This window comes from Mercenaria mercenaria, unplaced genomic scaffold, assembly GCF_021730395.1.
Source record: "Mercenaria mercenaria strain notata unplaced genomic scaffold, MADL_Memer_1 contig_4148, whole genome shotgun sequence".
NCBI lineage: Eukaryota > Metazoa > Mollusca > Bivalvia > Venerida > Veneridae > Mercenaria > Mercenaria mercenaria.
In genome coordinates this window covers 19,400-39,710 of record NW_026462355.1, presented here as the reverse complement: position 1 = coordinate 39,710, position 20,311 = coordinate 19,400, and the positions used below count along the sequence as shown (strand labels likewise).

Sequence of the window (20,311 nt, the reverse complement as noted above, 5' to 3'; positions counted from 1 at the left end):
CGCCTCTCTGTACGTTCTGACTTTCTGGCGTGTTGGTTATGATGTTGCAATTTTTATTGAACCGCGGTTTGGATGCTCTTTGAATTACAGTGTTTTCTATTTAGGGGAGCGTGCTTATTCAGGACATCCTGTATTTCCGATTTAAACTCTTTCACAAACTTGTCTATGTTCTGTGAATCAACGTTTATTGCACTTAGGTTGCTTGAACATTCTAATTCGTTCAAATTTGTAAAGTTTCTAAATGACACGTTCCTGCTAGTAATAGTCTCTCATTAACATCTAAGAGAACCTTAACAACACAGTGATCAGGTAAAAATGATCCAGGCTCACACTTCTCTACATGAACACCATTAAGTGACTCAGTTATGACTAGATCCAAGCTATGTCCTCCTGTATGAGTACTGAAATCAACGTGTTGTTCCAGGCCCATTGCTACTAGGGAGTCCTTGAAGTTTGTAATATAACTGTTGTCATCGTTTATATGCAAGTTAAAATCTCCCATTTTAAGTAAATTGTAATAATGTGGTAAAATATTTTCGATGAAATAAAACAAAATCAGCAATGAACTGGTTACCAGTCTATAAAGCCGGGGGTGTATACACACCCACTACGTGTATGGTTGAATTTTTGAAAACGCGTTTCCAAATACCATATTCGAACAATGCCTTGAGTTACCCTTCGCATATTGATTGTGTTTCTACAAGTGATCGCAACACCACCGCCTTTTTGATCTTTTTTAATATTTACGCTTAATTTATATACATTCTGGTTCAATCAGAAGTTTCAAACTGATGCCGTTTCTCGTCCGAGTACTAAGTTTCGTTCAAAAGAGCAATATCTATTCTCTCATCCATGGGGTATTGGCACACACAATCATTCACAACAGATCTACAGTTCAGAGTAATGCAAGATACATGTTCGCGTTTATCTTTATACTGATTGCATTTCTTAGGGTATATCAAATGTTTATAGTTGACGCCATTTTGTTTAGGAATTTCTCTACTCTTATCACCTCGTATACTTCTATGAGTTTTCTTTTTACAGGATAAATTGTGTAAGTTTTCCATGAACAGGCTCAATCAAACCGAGCCTGCAACATTTTCGTTTTTGTCGTGTTGAGCGACCTGTGAAGTTTCCGCTTTTCTCTATTTTAATCCTATATGCCACAGGGTCTAGTTTTCCTACTCGGCTATTGTTAGATACCGTAGATCCAATATCCATTAGTTGATCTCTTGTGTAGGTATACTTTACAGGTGAACGACAGTTTATGTCTGATGTAAATTCATGAAGAAAATTATCAAATATTTCACTGGATACAATCCACTGAATCACTGAGCTACCACAAAATAGAAGCACACACAGAGTACATGCATATTCATTATATCCAATTTTCAGCACAATCTTAACACAAATAATAGAGTAATTATTTTAATATTCAAGAGCAAAGTAAACACGTCTGCCACATGCGGCGACAATGTAAATATTAAATAACTTAAATCCTGTGTATATTCGTGCTGTCTTGGAGTTGAACTATTATCGTTTCTGGTGACTACTATGGCTGTTGCATGAAATATAATACTGGCATTGCAGGGAACGAGTGATTGAATTCATGTTTTTAAACACTGAAACTTTCTTGGGAAGTCCGTGATGTTGAATATTAGGGGAAATAATTTGAATGAACCATTTGCTACTGAATATCAATGCTGCTGTAACGTGTTATGGGAGATTGATACACACTGTCACTGGTCATGTTGCACATTGTTGTCCTGTTAATAAACTACTTTCATCTTATTTAATCATAACCTAACTATTGTTGAACTTTAATCTGGGAGCTATTGTTTGATTACACATATCCTGAAAAATAACCAGGAAAGAATATGATACTTATAATTCGGCAAAATTGAATTAATGCAAATTAAAGACATGTTTAGAAGTTGGAAGAACATGTAGTATCCACATAACACTCCTTTCGAAATTAGCCGCGTGTCCACTCTCATTTTCTGAATGCACTTTCACACATTTATTACAATGATGTCGTTCTTTTATTTATTAATTACAGATAAGTAAATATTTGATACTCTGCATTCAAGATATTATATGGATTTAAAGCTTTAGTTTTGTAGTTTTGTTTTAATATTCAACTTTTTTAACATAGTGAAATTGTGCCACTTGAGTTGTGCTTAAACATTCTGTATATCTTAATCTTTATACAATAGAATAGAAAATAGGGAAACTTCACAGGTCGCCCAACAGGACAAAAACGAAAATGTTGCAGGCTCGAATTGAATGAGCCTGTTCATGGACGGTAGTGGAAATGCATGCTACCGCCCACGCCCTCTAGCCACTCAACATTTACACATGTTTAAAGTACAAAAAAGCAATTTAGAGACATCTGCAGATGTATTCAAACGGCGGTGAACATAGAACCTTCATTGATACACGTGTTGAGGCGTGTAATTCCATAAAGAGCGGCGTTTGGTCCCCAGATAAAGTAAAGGGTTTCCCCCAAACGAGAAAACAATGGGCAGAACTAAACAAACTAGAATTTAGAACGGGGATCTGAGGTTATGGAGCCTGCGTATCACAGGAACTGTCAAAAGACAAAATTAAAAAGCAGGCACCATATCCAAGGGGTGATTATACGATACCCAAGGCTATGAAAGCGGGAGTATTGGAACCACCCAGGCCGAAATTGTCAAGTGGAAAAACTAAACAGTACCAATAACACGACATAAAAGTCGTGCTGAACGATACAAGTCTGATACAAGACTTATATCCTGTTTATGATTTTGCTATCTTGGAGTAGAATTATAACCGTATCTTTGAGTATAGTTTTCACCATCATATCTTGGAGTTGAACGTTTACCATCATATCATGGAGTTGAATATTTACTTACAGGTAATTATAGACTTGAATTTTGAGTGATGCTGATAAATCTTCTTCTTCCGATGATGTACATAAATCCCACTCTGGGGCATTGTCGTACAGTGTGATATGTACAAGACTGTGTGAGGCGCGCAGGTATATACATGTGCAGGTTAAACGATAAAAACCGTGGTCCCGTGACTACGGCGTGGCATCCAAACATCTCTTGAAGGCCTCGACGCTGTCGACCATGGTGGCTTGTTCGGGAGGCTAGTTCCACAGTCTGGTGGATGAGGGGAGGAGGTATAGAGGCAGATGTCAGTGTGGCAGAAGGGGAGAAGGAATTTGACGGAGTGACCCCTTGTGTTGATGGAGGCTGAGTGGGAGTACCTCTGTGCAGGGATGTCGATGAGGCCGTGGCTGATACGGTAGACCATCATGAGTTTAGCATTGAAACGGCGATGTTAAAGGGGATGCCAGCCAATATCTGCAATCATCTGACTGGTGCTGCTTGTTGTGCGGTAGTTCCCCTTTGACGAATTGTGCGGCGCGGCGCTGAACTGTCTCCAGTTGTGTGATATTTGACTTCGTATGCGGGTCCAAGGTGGCGCTAGCATACTCACGGATGTGCCTAATAAGGGTTTCATAACACTATGCCTTGCTGTCTTGTGGGCAGGTTGTCAGGTTCCTCCTGAGGAATGTGAGGCTTTTGTTTGACTTCTTTGCAGTGGATGCGATGAGGGCATTCATGGACAGCTTTTCGTCGACTTCGAGGTACTTACCACCCTTCACTGTCTGCAACTCACTGCCATAGATGCGGTAGGTGGTCTTGATCGGGTTCCTTTTCCTAGTAATATGAACGACTTCGCATTTGCTGGGATTGAAGGACATAAGCCAATCTCGTTCCCATGATTGGAGTCTGTCTATGTCTTCTTGTAAGACTTTTGTATCATTTGAGGTACGAATCTTCCTATACAAAAGACTGTCTATAGCGAACATGCGTGATGTGGAAATAGCTTGGGTTGGGAGGTCATTTATATAGAGCAGGAAGAGGAGGGGTCATATGACTGAATCTTGGGGGACACCTGAGATCACTGGAGATGTGTCGGATGAGTTTCCCGCAACTAGAACTTGTTCTAATGTTGCCTGTGACACTTTTTGTCGTGTTAAGCGACCTGTGAAGTTTGATTATCACAGCAGCGTTGTTTGTGCCGTGTGGCGGCCGTAAAAAGTCTCCCCGTACATTCAATCAGGGCTGTTATATTTTGATCTTCTCAGATCGTTCAGCACGACTTTTATGTCGTGTTTTGGTACGGTTTGGTTTCTCAAAAAGACCATTTCGGCCTGGGTGGTTCCAATACTCCCGCTTTCATAGCCTTGGGTATTGTTTAATCACCCCTTGGATATGGTGCCTGCTTTTTAATTTTGTCTTTTGACAGTACCTGTGATACGCAGGCTCCATAACCTCAGATCCCCTTTCTAAATTCCAGTTTGTTTAGTTCTGCCCGTTGTTTTCTCGTTTTGGGCAAACCCTTTACTTTATCTGGGGACCAAACGCCGCTCTTCATGGAATTACACGCCTCAACACGTGTATCATTGAAGGTTCCATGTTCACCGCCGTTTGAATACATCTGCAGATGTCTCTAAATTGCCTTTTGTACCTTTAGCATGTGTAAATGTTGAACTCTGCTCAACCCGGGGCTAGAGGGCGTGGACGGTAGCATGCATATCCACTACTGTCCATGAACAGGCTCAATCAAACCGAGCCTGCAACATTTTCGTTTTTGTCGTGTTGAGCGACCTGTGAAGTTTCCACTTTTTTCTATTTTGTTGATATTTGTTTGCCAGGAAGCTCAGGATCCATTGCATTACGTTGATACCATAATAATGTAGTTTGCAGGCTAGTCGTTCGTGGGGGATCTTATCGAAGGTCGTGCTAATGTCAGGCAAGATGGCATCGATCTGCTCCCCCTCATCGAGGGTGCTGATAAGGGCATGCAGTGTGAGGATGAGCTCTCTCTCCGTGGACCTCCTCCTCCGGAACCCATGTTGCTGATCGAAAAGTATCCGATGCTTGTCGAGGTGGGCCATTATCTGGCTGTGTAAAACGTGTTCAATGAGCTTGCTGCAGGCAGAGGTGATGTAAATGGGCCTGTAGTTGGCTCTGTGGTCTCCCTTTTTGAAGACAGGCGTGACGTTGGCATTCTCCAATCCGTTGGTACTTCACCCTGTCGTACGGATGCTTGGAAGATGAGGGCTAATGAAGGGGCCAGCTCCCCTGTGTGGTCCTTCAGAAACTTTGTCGGGATGTTGTCAGGACCTTTAGTCTTGTGGGGGTCGAGACCGGCCAGAAGCTTCCGCACTCCCTCGGCTCCAACATGAAAGTGATGTATGTCAGGGTGGGGACTTGTACCGGGTGTTGGCATGTTGATCAGGTCCTCCTAGGTAAAGACACTACTTAACTGCCGGTTAAAGATTGTTGCCTTGGCAGCTGGGTCACTGTGTAACACCCCGTCAGACGTCGGGGAATTCATACGCCGCTGCTATTGCACTTCTTTCCCTTCACTAGTGAGTATAGCTTCTTGGGGTTGCGATTAGTGGTGACCATGTCGTTCATGTAGCGGTTGTAGACCTTCCTGCACTCAAAATGCATGTCCATTCTTGTCTGCTTGTAGATCGCGATGTCGGTTTCAGCGCCAGTTGCCCTGACCCGGTGGTATGTCCTCTTTCTTCTTCTGGAGAGGCACTTGGCTTTCCAGGATATCCATTGCTGGTTTTAACGAGTGAACGACATCTTGGATGGAACATGTTTCTGGATTGTCTTCTCCAAAAAGTCTATGAAAATAAAAACAAAGACAAATATCAAACAGAGAATGCCACGTACCAAAAACGCAGCCTCCCCAAAACGAAAACCACGGCACGCAGTCGTGCACATCACACACACACACACACACACACACACCCGCACAAAAGCCATCAACCGAGGACAAAACGAACAAACAAAGGAACACAGTGGGGCACCGTCTTGGAACGGTCAGTGGCAAAAACACCACTGGGGAGCTTAAACCGGTCTGAAGGTCTGCCAAAGGATGTTTATGTCAGTTTCATGGGTTTAACGGGGGTGAAGTTGAGAGTGAAGTCCGCTGAGCAAATGTTGTCGGTATCTGCTTTTTCCACAGCAGGATCTTCCGGCGCGGTGGCTTCAGTCGCGCTGCTGTGGTCTGGACCTGTATAAGGACAACGCCGTGGTCGCTGACTCCAGGTAGAGGTTTGCAACGATCAACCAGTGATGGGCGGCTGGTAATGAAATGGTCGAAGACGTTCTTCTCTCTAGTAGGAAAATTTACTGCTGGCTCCGAACTAGTGTCAAGCACTGTGTCCAGGAAGGGCTGGCTTATGGTCCGGGGGTACATGTTACCAGAAATGGTCAACATCAGGTAGGTTGATATCACCGCCAAGCCAGACAGTAGAGGTTGGATAGGCAAGATGAAGGTGGCGTATTTGTGTGCAGACGTCTTCCATGCAAGCTGCAGGGTGGTCTTTAGACAGAACCAATAATCAATGGGTCCTTTTCTCGGCAAATATGAAAGTTAAATTTTCACAGTTTAATGTTAACACAAAATTATGTTATGCTGACATACTTAGGAGTTGACTTCTTGTAATGAAAATCTAAAGAGCCAAATTTCTGATACAAATAAATTTGAAAAGCTTACGGTTGAATTAATTTTAGACAACAGTTAAATTATATAGATACAGAAAAAAACAACATATGAGAGTCTTCACCCGGAAGGCTGTGCTCTTGATTACAAATTTTATTTAGTTGATGTTTATCTTTTTACAGATATTTAGTTCAGACAAATAATCTGGAGTAAAAACGGTTCTTTTTTTCAACCTTCTTGTTCACAAACATTATTTTAGAGTTTAGCGTTACCATCACATCCAGATGTTTACTGAGAAGACCATGATAATATATTACATTTTTTTTCATTTTTAGAAATATGAATGCAGCCATTCTATATCCAATGTCCATCAGTTCTCTAAGAAAATCTCTAAAAATAGACTTGCATTTGTCACATAGTGACAAAGTAAGGGTAGAAAAATTATGTTGCTTTATATCCATAAATATGTTTTAGATACTTTATTATTTATGTAATGTGGTATATCATTACTAGTATTGACAATCGTTCATGTTTTTTGTTGTATATTATGTTATGTTAATGGTATGCTAATGCTGTTTGCACAGTATATCCCTCGAAAAGACTGTTCTATGTATTAGTTTAGTTCCAAAAACAATTAATTTTGTATTTGTACAAAATAGCGAAAAATTACAAAATTGAAATTTGGCTAGCCGAACTGTTGAGTTACGCTGACTTACCTGGGGCTTACATTGCAATAATTATTTTTATTATCCCCTGACGAAGTCGGAGGGATATAGTTTTAGCGTTGTCCTTCCGTCCGGAACCATATCTAGGAAGTGCTTGGGAATATTTAAATAAAACTTAATATACATGTTCACCTCTATGAGGGTATGCGGCCAATCAAGTTTCAGTCAGATTGTCACCAGAGTTATGGCCCTTAAAAGTTTCTAGTGTTAACTATATAGGGTACTATAAATATGGCAATTTCTGCTTCATAACTTGTGATATATCTGACCTAGAATTATGAAACTTAAACTTCCTTCCGCGCGGTCACTTTGGTTAAAGTTTTAATGCACTTCTCTTAATCTCTGTAATTAAATGATGGATTGTTTCAAAATTAAAATATCATCACCCGCATCATATGACACAAGGGCCATAACATTCACACAAATATTACATGAAATATCCCCCTTTTACTTAGAATTTCAGGTTAATTTTTGTTGCACTTTCGCTCTATCTCAATTATAACTAAATTGATTTAGTTTAAACTTAAAACAGTTGTTCCACATCATCTCCAACATTATATGACAATGTTCAATAACTCTAGTAGCAATTTTTCATGAATTATGCCCTATTTTGGCTAGAATGTAAGGATAATTTTGGTGCATTTTCACTCTATCTCTTTTATTACAGAGAGGATTTGATTCAAATAATAGTTGTTCCTCATCATCACCCACATCATATGGCACAAAGGCCATTACATTCAGTCCAGTATTGCATGAATTATTCCCCTTTTACTTAGAATTTCAGGCTAGTTAAGATTTGATGCACTTTCTCAATTATTACTAAGTGGATTTGGTTCAAATTTAAAACAGTTGTTCCACATCATCTCCAACTTCATATGACAATGTTTCATGAATTATGCACTCTTTTTACTTGGCGTTTCATGATAAAGTTTTTGTGCAATTTAACTGAGTATTTGTTCCACCTTATCACCCAATCATATGACACAAGTTATCATAACTCTGGCAACAATTTTTCATGAATTATGCCCCCTCAAACTTTTATTTAGAATTTAAGGATATTATTGATCCATTTCACTATATCTTAGTTATAACAGAGAGGATTTGATTCAAACTTAAAATAGATATTTAGCATCATCACTCACATCGTATGACATAAGGAACATAACTCTAGCACCAGTATTTCATGAATTATCTCCCCTTTTACTTAGAATATCTCTCTATCTCAGTTATTACGAAATGGATTTAATTTAGACTTGAAGTAGCTGTTCCGCATCATCATTCAGATCATATGACACAAAGTGCATCACTCTTTCATCAATATTTCATGCCTCATTTTTACTTACAGTTATACGTATTTAATGCTTTGATACATTTTATCTCTCTAAATACTCAAGCTATTGTCCAATATCTTCGTCCACATTGGAGTCATGAAACATTCCAGTGATAGCTCCAGCTATCTCAGATGTGCCACGTTTCACTATCCAGCATCGAAATAGTCGAGCGCGCTGTCTCATGCGACAGCTCTTGTTTAAAGTATGTGCTGTTAAAAACGATTTCATTATGATAACAGTTTATGATGTTTCAGTAGGTGTTAGATATAATAGTGTCCAATTCTACAAGTCATATCTGTAATAGACCCTGGTTGAAATTGTGTTCTAAGTGTTGTTCCTACTCTGAATTGTGCACATTCTTTTGAAGCTTGTCAATGTGTTTAAGGCTATATTCAGATGATACAGTTTGACTTGCATTCATTTATATCTACAAAATGGTTAAGATGTACTGAATGTAAAGTAGAAATTCTTAATGAGAGAGGGATTCCTGGTTAACGAAATCAGAAAATGTAAGAAAACCCGAGCAGAACCGTCAATAAGTCAGTTGACAAAAGGGAGTCTTTGAGAAATTTTGTTGATGCTCTGTTTTTGTAAGCTATCTTAACGGTCATTGCAAGTGAATTCTGCCATGTTATAAATACGGCTGAATTGCCCTCATTAGTACTCTCAGTGCTTTGATATTAACTAGGAAAGATAATGCAAAAATGTCGAGGAGGGGATGGGGGATGGCGTTAGAAGTTTTGTTCAATGTGCATGTCATTGTTTAGATATTCCATTCTACAAACTCACTGTGAAAATATCAAAGAAAATAGAAAGCGGATATATCAATTTTAAATTTTAAAATTAAGAAAAGATATCAGAAAAGTAAGTAACTTATACCAATCTAATAACAGATTATTATATGATAACGCAAATTGTAACCACTTCATTTCAATATCTGAATATTAAGTATATTAAAATCTGGTACAATGTAAATAACCTTAAAGAGTGACTGCAAAATTTCGTTCATTGGGCGTAGGTATCGATATTCCTTGTTCCGGTTTTTTCCCGGTTTTCACAAAGTGAAATCAACGTCGTCCTTCTCTTGCTAAAACCATTCTTTTTGTAGTTTGTATCGCTAAATCAATGGTTTAAGCAAGGGAATGACAAAACGTCTGGATATAACAAAAATGTTAACTGCGGCATTTTGCCCATGAGACAGTTTTCAAGCTGTTTGCCTTGATCACAGAATTACACAATAGTCTGATTATATACGTTTTAAAAAGAAGTATCCTCTTTTACTGCACCTATCAACATTTGCGTCACTAAAAGCTCAAATTTAATTGAAAAATCTATTGTTAATCAAATCTATAAAACAACTGACATGCAGAAGGCATAAATGGATACAAAACATTATAATAAATTCCATATAAATAGTAGTGTACATTTTTTGTTTAGCTCTACATCGATGTCACGTAGGAGTCTCCACTGCTTTTATTTATTGTTTGCAATCAAGCTACAAACACTGTATGGTTCCATTCTGATGGGAAAAATAAATGTTATTTGAAAAGATTGAACATATTTGTTGTCATTTACCGGGAACTTCTAACGTTGTAACACTACAATAAGAAAGAATATGTTGGGAATTTTGCATAAGTATGCAGTTTACTTATTTTAACCACAATACAACACTTTTGAAATATATTTTTTACAGAAATATCGTTAAGAGTTCCTAACTTCTTATCAGGCGAAACTATCTCAAAGAAGAAGATAAAGATATCCAAGGAGTCTAAGGAAAGGTTTCATGAAAAAATACAGTTCAGTAAGGTACATACTACCAAAGAGAAAATACTAACTAACCCCCACTTAAGAAAAGTAGGTATATTGTTTTGCTCGTTGTCTGTCGGTCAGTTTGGTAGACCAATATCTAGAGAATGCTTGATCTCTTAATAATCAAACTCCATACGATGACTGCATATTGTCAATTGATGACCCGTATAGTTTTGAGATGTCAGTAAATCAAATATCGAGGCCACACACAGTTTCCGTTCATTGAATAAGGAATTATTTGGCAAAAAAAATCTTAAACTTACAGTTCTCAATTTTTATAGAGTAATAGCCTATGGTCAGTAGATACATTATTTGTTTATGATTCAGTAGAAACGATCACAGTTATCATAAGAATGGAAATGGTTTTCTCTCAGTAACTTAATAACCCTATAGATCACTGCCTTCAAACTTCATATGATGATGCCGTTGTAGCTTTGGGAGTAAGTAGGTTAAGGTCATATTGATCTCGAGGCAGAAATTGTGAAACGCCATCATGGGGGCATGCGTATTTTACAACTAGCTCTTTTTTATAACAAAAATAAATCAGATTATTCAATGATACTGGATTAAAAATGAATATATACGGCATGTTTTTTTAAACTGTTTCCTTTTGTCATTTCATAAAAAAAAGAAAGAAACGTTTTGCAGTGTGTATGTTTATGATTGACATTTCCAAAAGCAAGGAAGCAAGGACAATTTTAATGTATTAAGAAAACGGCCAAAGTTAAACCTGCTCCATATTACAAAACAAATACATTTAGGCATTAAGCTGAAACAGACATCAAAGTCCTTCGATTATCATAAAAATGTTGTTTTACCTTTAACCTGTTAGCGGAAAGTGACACTGCCTTTGCGACCAATGCAGACCAAGATCAGACTGCAAGCCCATGTTGATCATGGTCTGTACTGTTCGCTATTCGGTCAGTAAATGTTCATTAATTGCAGCCTTCGAATTATAATTGGTACTGCCCAGATTGAATAATAGACCAGTCGTAAATGTCAAACAATAAACACCTGCAATATTCATCACTATAGTAATGCAATGAACATTCCATTTTAATTGGTCTTATGGTAGTCCGAGCAGATTGATTTCATTGTCTATGTTGTTGTTGTATTCTAGGAGTCCGCAGTTGACATAGAAATGTCGTCAAAGCCTAGGTAAGTAATTCTTAGATCATTTGCGCTGAACGATTTAGTCCTTTAAAGGGAATTCCTATAGCTTTTTATGCGCATCTTTCTGCGCAGCCGACACTTTCTATGGAAAACTGAACTGAAGTCAACATTTGTTGAAACATGTTACAGACAATCTTAAATATGAGGAATTTTGAATGAAATAACATTTTTGATAAGTTATATCAGTAATGAAATGTTGATACTTGTTTATGTTGTATTGACAAGTATCATGCCTGACAGGTATCTTGCTATTTGTGTGGTTGTACGTGTTTTTACATGCCATTTTAGTACAAAGACAGTGTTGTTCATATAATGTAAGATAATTGACTTAGTACTGATAAGACAATATCATCTTTCAGAGTATTTAGTATTCAATTATAGAAAGAATTAAGAATTTTCAAAACTTTTTTAACTTTTAGCAGACATACATGTAATCAATTTGGCCAGGTTCGTGCCATTTCCGTCCGAACAGGTGTTGATTTCTAGCGGTTTTAACATAAAATTTAGCCTGGTGACCCATACATTTTTAGCCATTTTTGTGCTCACAATACATTTATCTATACACAAGAAGAAAAAGAAAAAATTCTATGAAAGAGTTTTTTCAAAATTTAAAAAAAAATATTCTTCACTATGGGTATTTTTCATTGAAAAAAGTTCACAAAAGTAAATATGAAACAATATTTTTTTTCATTTGTGCCCATTATTGTCAGGATAGAGTATTACAAATATGACTATGATATCAAATAAGTATATAATAAAATCTGTAAAAAGAAAAAACTGTATTGTGCTGCCTGGATGTATATTTTGGTTGGTATTTATAAAAAAGCAGAAAATTATGAAAATGTTGAAAAATCGCTGGCAGTTTCAGCAACAGTGGGTGTGTTCATAACAATTTTTCACAAAAACAAGCCTGGTGACCTTTTGTTTTTATTTGTTCTTTGTTTTCAGCACAAATTTTCCTATCATATATGTGAATTTGAAAAAAAAATCTATGAAAGGAAAAAAACTATAGGAATTCTCTTTAAAGCTTGTAATTTGTATCTTTAATGTGCAATTTGTGACATATTTTCTTGCATAGAACAGATAAAGCGACCAGTGTGTTACTATCTAACTACAACAAAGTTTAATCGTCAGATAATATATTATATAGTATGTGTGTATTACGGATACCGAGTCAGCTCTGTACGAGTGTGTCTTTCGTAGATTTTATTAAATAAATTCCTTACGTCGTTCGTCCCTTTACGTAGTCCGTCCCTTTCAATTTAGCATCCTGCTCGGCGTTTGGTTTTCTTCAATATAATATAATTATGCCCCACAGCCCAGTACATCAGATCCGCAAGAGCTAAAAGTAGAATCATCTGTAAACAGCCTCTTCTCAAAAACGATTAGGTGGTTTGACTAGTTCTCTTTCCATTATGTTTTACAAACATCTTTTAAGACCATCTTCATTCAATATGTAAAGTCCACTTTTAAAGTTTTATTGTAGAATTATTTCCTTTGACATTATAAAAACCTGACATCCAGATGGTGTTTTCTACTCTAAACCAGTTGATTAGAACTTCAAAGCGTTTTATTTTTACATTTCTACCAAGGTTTTTTTTTTTGTAGTAAGAGCTTTCCTAGAATGACACTTGTTATGAATCTCAGTCAACGATTTTCAAGACGTCAGTAGAAGCAAAAACTATTTCCATCATTGACGCTGCTATTTTATATATGCAAATTATAACCTGGCTTTCGCCCTGAGTTTCGGTAAAATATATGTATATAGTTTTGATATCTCATAGTATCTCATAGTAAAATACACTTAATTAACTTTTCAGCAACAATTTAAAGCAGAGATACAGTGATGCTCTTTGTGATGATGAAAAACGTTTTATCGAAGAAAGACGAAAGTGTGTTTTTCAGGCCATGCAGGATATTCTTGGAGATGAGGCTCCTCGCACTATCAAAGAGGTAAGCGGATAAATCGTGTGTATCAGATAGTGATAGAAGAAGATGCTTCACGGAGCATCAATGGAATATTTGTATAGGGATTTAGTATGGGTATACAGCAATAATAGATAACCTGTTAGAATAACGCCTTGCAGTATAAATGAGGTATTGATATAGGGATATAGAATTTGTATTAAGCAATGAAGGATATCCTCGAAGAAGAAACTCGTCACAGTATCAATGGGATATTCATTAAGAGATATAGCATGTGTCTCAGGCAATAAAAGATACCCTCAAAAAGGTTGATCTTCACATTATCATGAGGTATGATGCTTTTTACACGATAGACTTGTAATAGGTATTTGCAAGAGAAGATACATCCGAGAAATTTTATATGATATCCTACATTCCCGTTACGTCACATCGAACTTGTCCGCGGATCATAATGGCATACCGTACAGACCTGGAGGACATTAATCTATTACTTTTAAATTGAAAATTCTATAACATTATCTCTTTCTTTTTCATTATTACAATCAAAACTTTATAAAAGTAATAATTTCAGTTTTGCGTATGTTGAAAGGTTTGCATGTTTTAATCCAATATGATACAATTGTTTTCTATATTATTTTGACCTAATATTGCAATATAATAAACTATATCTTGACCAAATTAGGATTACACCGAAAAAAGCATACAGAATATATCATGATATGTTTAGAAACAAGACCTTTCGGAGGACATCAACGCATGCCAGTTGATTGAATATAAAAGTCAAAAGTGGACATAGGTTTGTAAAAAGGCAAAATAGATTTTATTAGAGAAACTCATTAATGTAAGTCAGTTCATCTCAGTTGATAAGAATTTTGTGAAGTTTCAGTCCATTCCTCAAGGGGTTACTGAGACACCAGCTTACATACAAAAACATAACCAAATCGGGGCTCCGACGCCGACGCACGGTAGAGTCCAATAGCGCTACCTATTCTTTGTATAGTCGAGCTAAAAATATTACTTAGGTTCGTCATCGACTCCAGAGTTACTGGTTACAGAGTTTTTAATCTGGTAGTACTATGCATTACCTTTGTTTTTCAACTGTATGAAACTTAAATTGTATCTATTATGCACTGCAGGCAAAATGGTTTTGAGTTTATGGTAAAAAAATATTATTTTACTCCTTTTTGACACTAATCATTTTTCTTTTTCTTGTTTATCAATAAATGTAATCCTTTCTTTTTTCATACTTTGTTTTTGTTTTGTAAACAGCCAAGATCCATAATTCTCTCCTGTGCAAAATACATGGATAGATTTTATTATTTCTTTTCTTTTACCCACAACTACAACTACACTGGGGTATAATCGACGACAAATGTTCCCCTACCTGACAGATGGACATTTTCAGGCAAAATGTAAAAGGTAAAAAGGTACTCTTTTCATGAGCATTATGTGTGCAAGAAAAAACTCATTTGTAAACAAATCCAGTTGGATTCGAACCACGGACCTACTTATCATTTGTGTTTGATAGTTTTTACTTGCTTGTATATTGTAACGCTATGGCCGATGTAGTTTTTAGGGAAACTTCAATTGGTTATAAATATATTTCTATGTTTAAGTCAATTCTGTAGAAGGCAATTGGCTAGCGGCAGCTTTTGAAGTATTACACTTTGACTGAAGTAAGCCCTTGGGGAAACTTCTGTATTTCTATAATATGCTTAACAAACAGGAGGTAACTAAGGTTTGCAGGTTTTTCTTGTATTCAACCACAGAAAGTATCAACTCCTTTATCAGTTAAACTATAGTGATCAAAATAAGAATTTTGCAGAAACAGTTCATGTTCAGCAACACACATCATTCAAAACTTCACACAAAAACATCTGTAAACATTTCACTGTTCTCAGGAATAGTGTATTGATATGTTATTTTCACTTATCAGAAATAATATTCTTTTATTATAATTGTTAAATAATTTTGATAACTGTTAGTAAGTCTCTGATGCTCCAAAGGGCAGTTAAATTTATTGTTGTATTTATTGAAAAATAGCAGTTCTATTCAGATAAGAATTTAAAATGCTTATCAAAAGTTAGATACAGCAGCTTTAACACACAGCAAGTCGGACAATTGTTTGTATAAAATTTGTTAAGCTTCTTTAAATACTCGTTTAGAATTATTAAGTATAACAGCCGATCTAGGTCAGTGATTTAAGATTGTGAACCCCGAAAACAGGCAAAGTGGAATATTTATAAATACCTACCAGACTTCACAAAAGTAAGTGTGGAAGCGCACGCTCAAAAATGTGAGGATATGTGAACTCCACACAAATAAATGTGAACCCAGCTTCATACAAAATACTGTTGAGTTATGGGAGCTGTGAACTGTACACTGTTAGGAAACAAAAGCGAATATTTCTATTAAAAGATAAAAAATCATAATAAATATTAGTATGAAAAGAAAGAAAAATGAATAATCTAAATGATTTCAACCTCAAATTCCCTTTTAAGGAAGTTCCTTGGGCGCATATTTGCTTCAAAGTTAAATAACAATTCTATATACACCAATGTTAACAAAGTCTAGGCAGTAGTTGCTAAACAACTACTAATAATGCATTGCAAGTACAACAACAACGACATGTCTGCAAAACCAGGTAGTTAGCTGTTTCTAGTGATTTAACAAAAAATACTGCTTACATAAATTTAGAAAGTTGGTGAGGCTGGTCCAAATCAAAAGTTTCAAGATCAAACTAGATATATAATTACTTAAAATAGCCTGCAACTTTATTCATGTAATAAAATTACAGTTAAGCTTACAGCCCCATTCAGTAAATTAGGTCACTGTACTCTGAAGTACTACATTATCCCCCTCTTATTATGTCAAAGTTCCACCTGACATGAAATTAACACACAGACATATTTTGCAAACAACATTACAATAATAAGTTAACATCTGTTGAGTTCATAATCTCAATATTGTTTATGTTTGTATTTGCCTTAAAAACAACCACCGTAAAAGTCTTTTTCATGTTCAACTTAAGTAAAGATACACTTTTACCACCATAACATGCCAATGAATAAATTACATCTTTCACTTTCAAAAAATATCATGCTTTCCAATTATTTGCTGCTTTATATAAATCATTGATAATTAATGTCTTCCACTGCAGCAGGCATTTAAATAGCACATGTCTTTTTCCTGTCACTTTAAACTAAACGAGATCTAGTATGAAATTCATTGTTAATTTTGATTTTACTTGAATTGTTTAATTCAGGAACTCAATGAAATTCATAGTATTTATGTCAATGTATTATTACTTAACACGTTCATATTCAAGCAAGTCATTCCCGGTCAAGACACTGGCAATTTCTTAGATCCTCTTGAGTGTCTCCCACCTAACTAAGAGGCCTGTACTGATTCTTCCCAGGAATGAAGGCTTCGCGTGTATCGGTGCTATACACAGGGCACGTTAAAGAATGAGCTAGGCTAAGTTAGTCGGGCAGGCCTGTATCTAAATGATTTCTCTCCATCTGTTCTTGGGGCTTTATCTCACTCTGTCCCTCTGGTCAGATCGCTCTGTGTCTGTACTAGTAAAGGATGAATTTCGCACCCTGTATGGCTGCGTTTGCTATATGTAGACCGCCTTTGAACGTGTTAATCATTAAAAGGGCGCTATATAAATCTGGTATAGAATAATAATAATAATAATTTTTGTTCACGACCGCTTGAGATTCATCTGGTAATACCTTGGTGCTGAATTTTCCGTGTTCCTGGTATGTATATTCCCCAAGGCATGTGCAGGTCTGTGACTTATCATCGCAATCTTAGTCCATACATCAACGACTCAAATGGCACTTTTGTACTGATATATAACGTCACTGCTTCAAAAAGCAGTATCATCTACCGTACCTCTTCAGATGCCTTCCGTTGATTATCCTTCCTCGCCCTCATTAGGTAGTGGTCTAACACCGACATACTGTGAGTCCATGGTAACTGCTTTAGTTCGAGAGTTGGTAATGACTAGCCATGCCGGACAGTAATGTCTCGAGAATATCCCTAACACTGCTGCATTACGCCCTTCATAAGGAGTGCTAGCATTAGCTTACCACTGTGAAGCCCCTTGAATCACCCACTATTTGAAAAATATTTTTTCATCGAGTTCCCTTACAGTTAAATACGGCTCCTCCAAGGGATGATTTGTTGAAACTGTTGTGGCTGCAAAATAATTGTTAGGTGCCTAAAGTAGTATCTGCTTTACTAGTAGGTATTTAAACTGTAACCACCATATGCAACTTGATAAATCTGGAGAACATTGTTTGTAACTGCGCAAATGCCTCTTCAGTGCCTCTGTTGTGGTACTAAAGCGTAGAAAAAAAATCAGGAACTATTTTTCCATGCCCAGATAATATAATCAATTAATATCTTATAAGCCGGCTGTACTACAGCTTTTTACCGTACACTATTTTAGAAACTTATTACAGTATCTTAATTGTTGAAATGGTTGTAGCGTACACAAACACAACACGACACGAGTCTATACATTTTTGATGTTTATTTACACGGTGAAATATTTCGTACATACTTTCATGATTCATTTCGTAACTTCTTAAGTCTTAACAAATGTCATATCTAAAGCCTAACTTAATCTTAATTTCTACGAGACCCATTTCCTAGGTCTCAGTCCAGCCGGACTCCTAAGCCCTTCTGACTCGAGATATCTAAAACATCAATATATAGTAATTCTCTAAGATCAGTTGACAAGTTGACGTATAAAACGTGTGGGTTTGATATAATAAACAATTACATAAATGCATCAACAATATATCAACTTGACAGGTGTGTAGCTGGTGTACTGTCTAACCTAACTGATTATTTTACACTCATTACCCACCGAAAGAAATTTTAGACTTGAAGTACTATCTCTCGCCTTACAATATGACATGTAGAATGATATTTAATATGATCAAGAACATTAGAATACTATCTGAAGGAATGATATTAAAGAACAGTGTTAAAGAAAAAATCTTAAGTCATTTAATACAATTAATGATAAACAAGAACAAAGGAGAATAGAATTTTAAACTAAACAATTTTCACAATTCATAGAAAGTCTTTTTTTCAATTCTATTTCGGCCTTTGTAGTGGCACTTCTCCTTTCTTCCTCCAAGACTTTTTCTTTAACCCGTGTTACATCCATATTTCACAAAACCAACAACTGTAAAATAAAGCAAAACACAGGTGAGCATCTTTTAGAATATATGCTATATAAGAGTTAGGAAAAAGATAACAATTTCGTTTAATAACATTGCTAATTAATTTATATTAATTTATCATGATATTTAAATTCCACATATTTATACAAAGATTTTATTCAGCATATTAATCTTACTTTTGAATATTTTGATATTTGACTACAAATCTTAAATAAATAGTAAAATCGATATGTAATGACCGAAATATATGTATCATGTATTGATAAGTAGAAAGAAAGAAAAGATAATTAGTTGCTTCTTTTTTAGTGATTTGCAATTCTTCAGCTTGACCATATTTTTCGCCAATCTCCATGGGCTCCACATCTTGTCAATTCACTTCGCCATTGTCGCTTGGTTTCGCCATATTCTACACATTTGTCTTTTGGTTTCAGCATTCTTCTACAGTGTAACGCATCACCATCAGTCTCTGTAGCTAAGAATCTCCCGTCATAGGCCATAACGTTGTACCGCACTCTCCAAGTTTATGATGTTCATCCATCTAATTTCATTTGCTAACTTCTGAAATTTTCTAGAGTTCTCCAAGTTATAATATTATTGTTTCATTAACGTAATGTCCAATATTTCAGATGACCACCGAAAATACACTTCATGTAATAATGTCGTAAAGCAGATAATTATATTGTTTCCCATTTGTCATACATGACAGATAAAATCAAAACTGCATGTTTACAAATTGCCATAATACACAAATGCAAATGTCTTCATTTCGTTTTGACAGGTACTTCCCAATATGTAACCGTTACGTGTAATGAGTCTCCCTTTGGCTATTATATAATGACAGTCCGCAATATGTCAGTCATGAAATACACTTTTTCCCAGGTGAATTTGACAGTTTGTCGGTATTTTATCATGTTTATTTCAGACAGTTCGTATTTTATTTCAGACAGTTCATACTTTCGTTTCATAAGTGGTATCTGTACTTCGAATAAACCGTTATGTTACCGAGAACCTTACTTCTGTGTACGTTTTAGCAAGCTATGTCCTACGTTTTACATTATTCGAAAAAATAAAGATATCACCCAAAATATGTTCCTAACAAAAAGCAAAATATGTTTTTAACAAAAAAATGTAATTATATATTTAAGAATGCATATGAAAGCTACAAAAATCTCGACAAAATTAAGCATTTAGTCATTTCCAAATACAAACAGACATACATACAAAACCAACACCAATATATAAACAGAATAACTAATAATGATTTCTTCCATGATTATATTTACACAATGTAACCTTTCTAGATGATTCAACAGAAATATTATGTCATCCGCGAGAAAAATAAATTTTCCGACACAATACTCTGCAAAACCTTGAAAGGGTAACCCAAAAGTAACAGCACGATCAATTGTTTTTGCAACTCTTTGACAAAAAAATACTACATCAGGTCTCATAAAACAAAAGCTGTTGCGCTTAAAATATCTGGTACACACCCGTACCTCATAATGCAACATATGCATCGATTTCACGCCATGATAGTAAGACTCCGATTTAACATTTCGGAAGACAGTATCTGTGTCTGTATAATAGTATACATCTTACAAACAACTGGGATCACAAC

General features: G+C 36.0%; 1 protein-coding gene across 1 annotated transcript in view; it reads left to right on the top strand.

Annotated features, from left to right (window-relative positions):
• Window positions 1–20,311, top strand: part of LOC128553653 (cytosolic phospholipase A2-like) — a 50,480-nt gene that overhangs the window by 15,825 nt on the left and 14,344 nt on the right. The window contains exons 4-6 of the mRNA XM_053534830.1: window positions 10,275–10,387; window positions 11,511–11,548; window positions 13,384–13,516. Coding sequence (XP_053390805.1) covers window positions 10,275–10,387; window positions 11,511–11,548; window positions 13,384–13,516 — 284 coding nt within the window. The remainder of the gene's footprint in view (window positions 1–10,274; window positions 10,388–11,510; window positions 11,549–13,383; window positions 13,517–20,311) is intronic.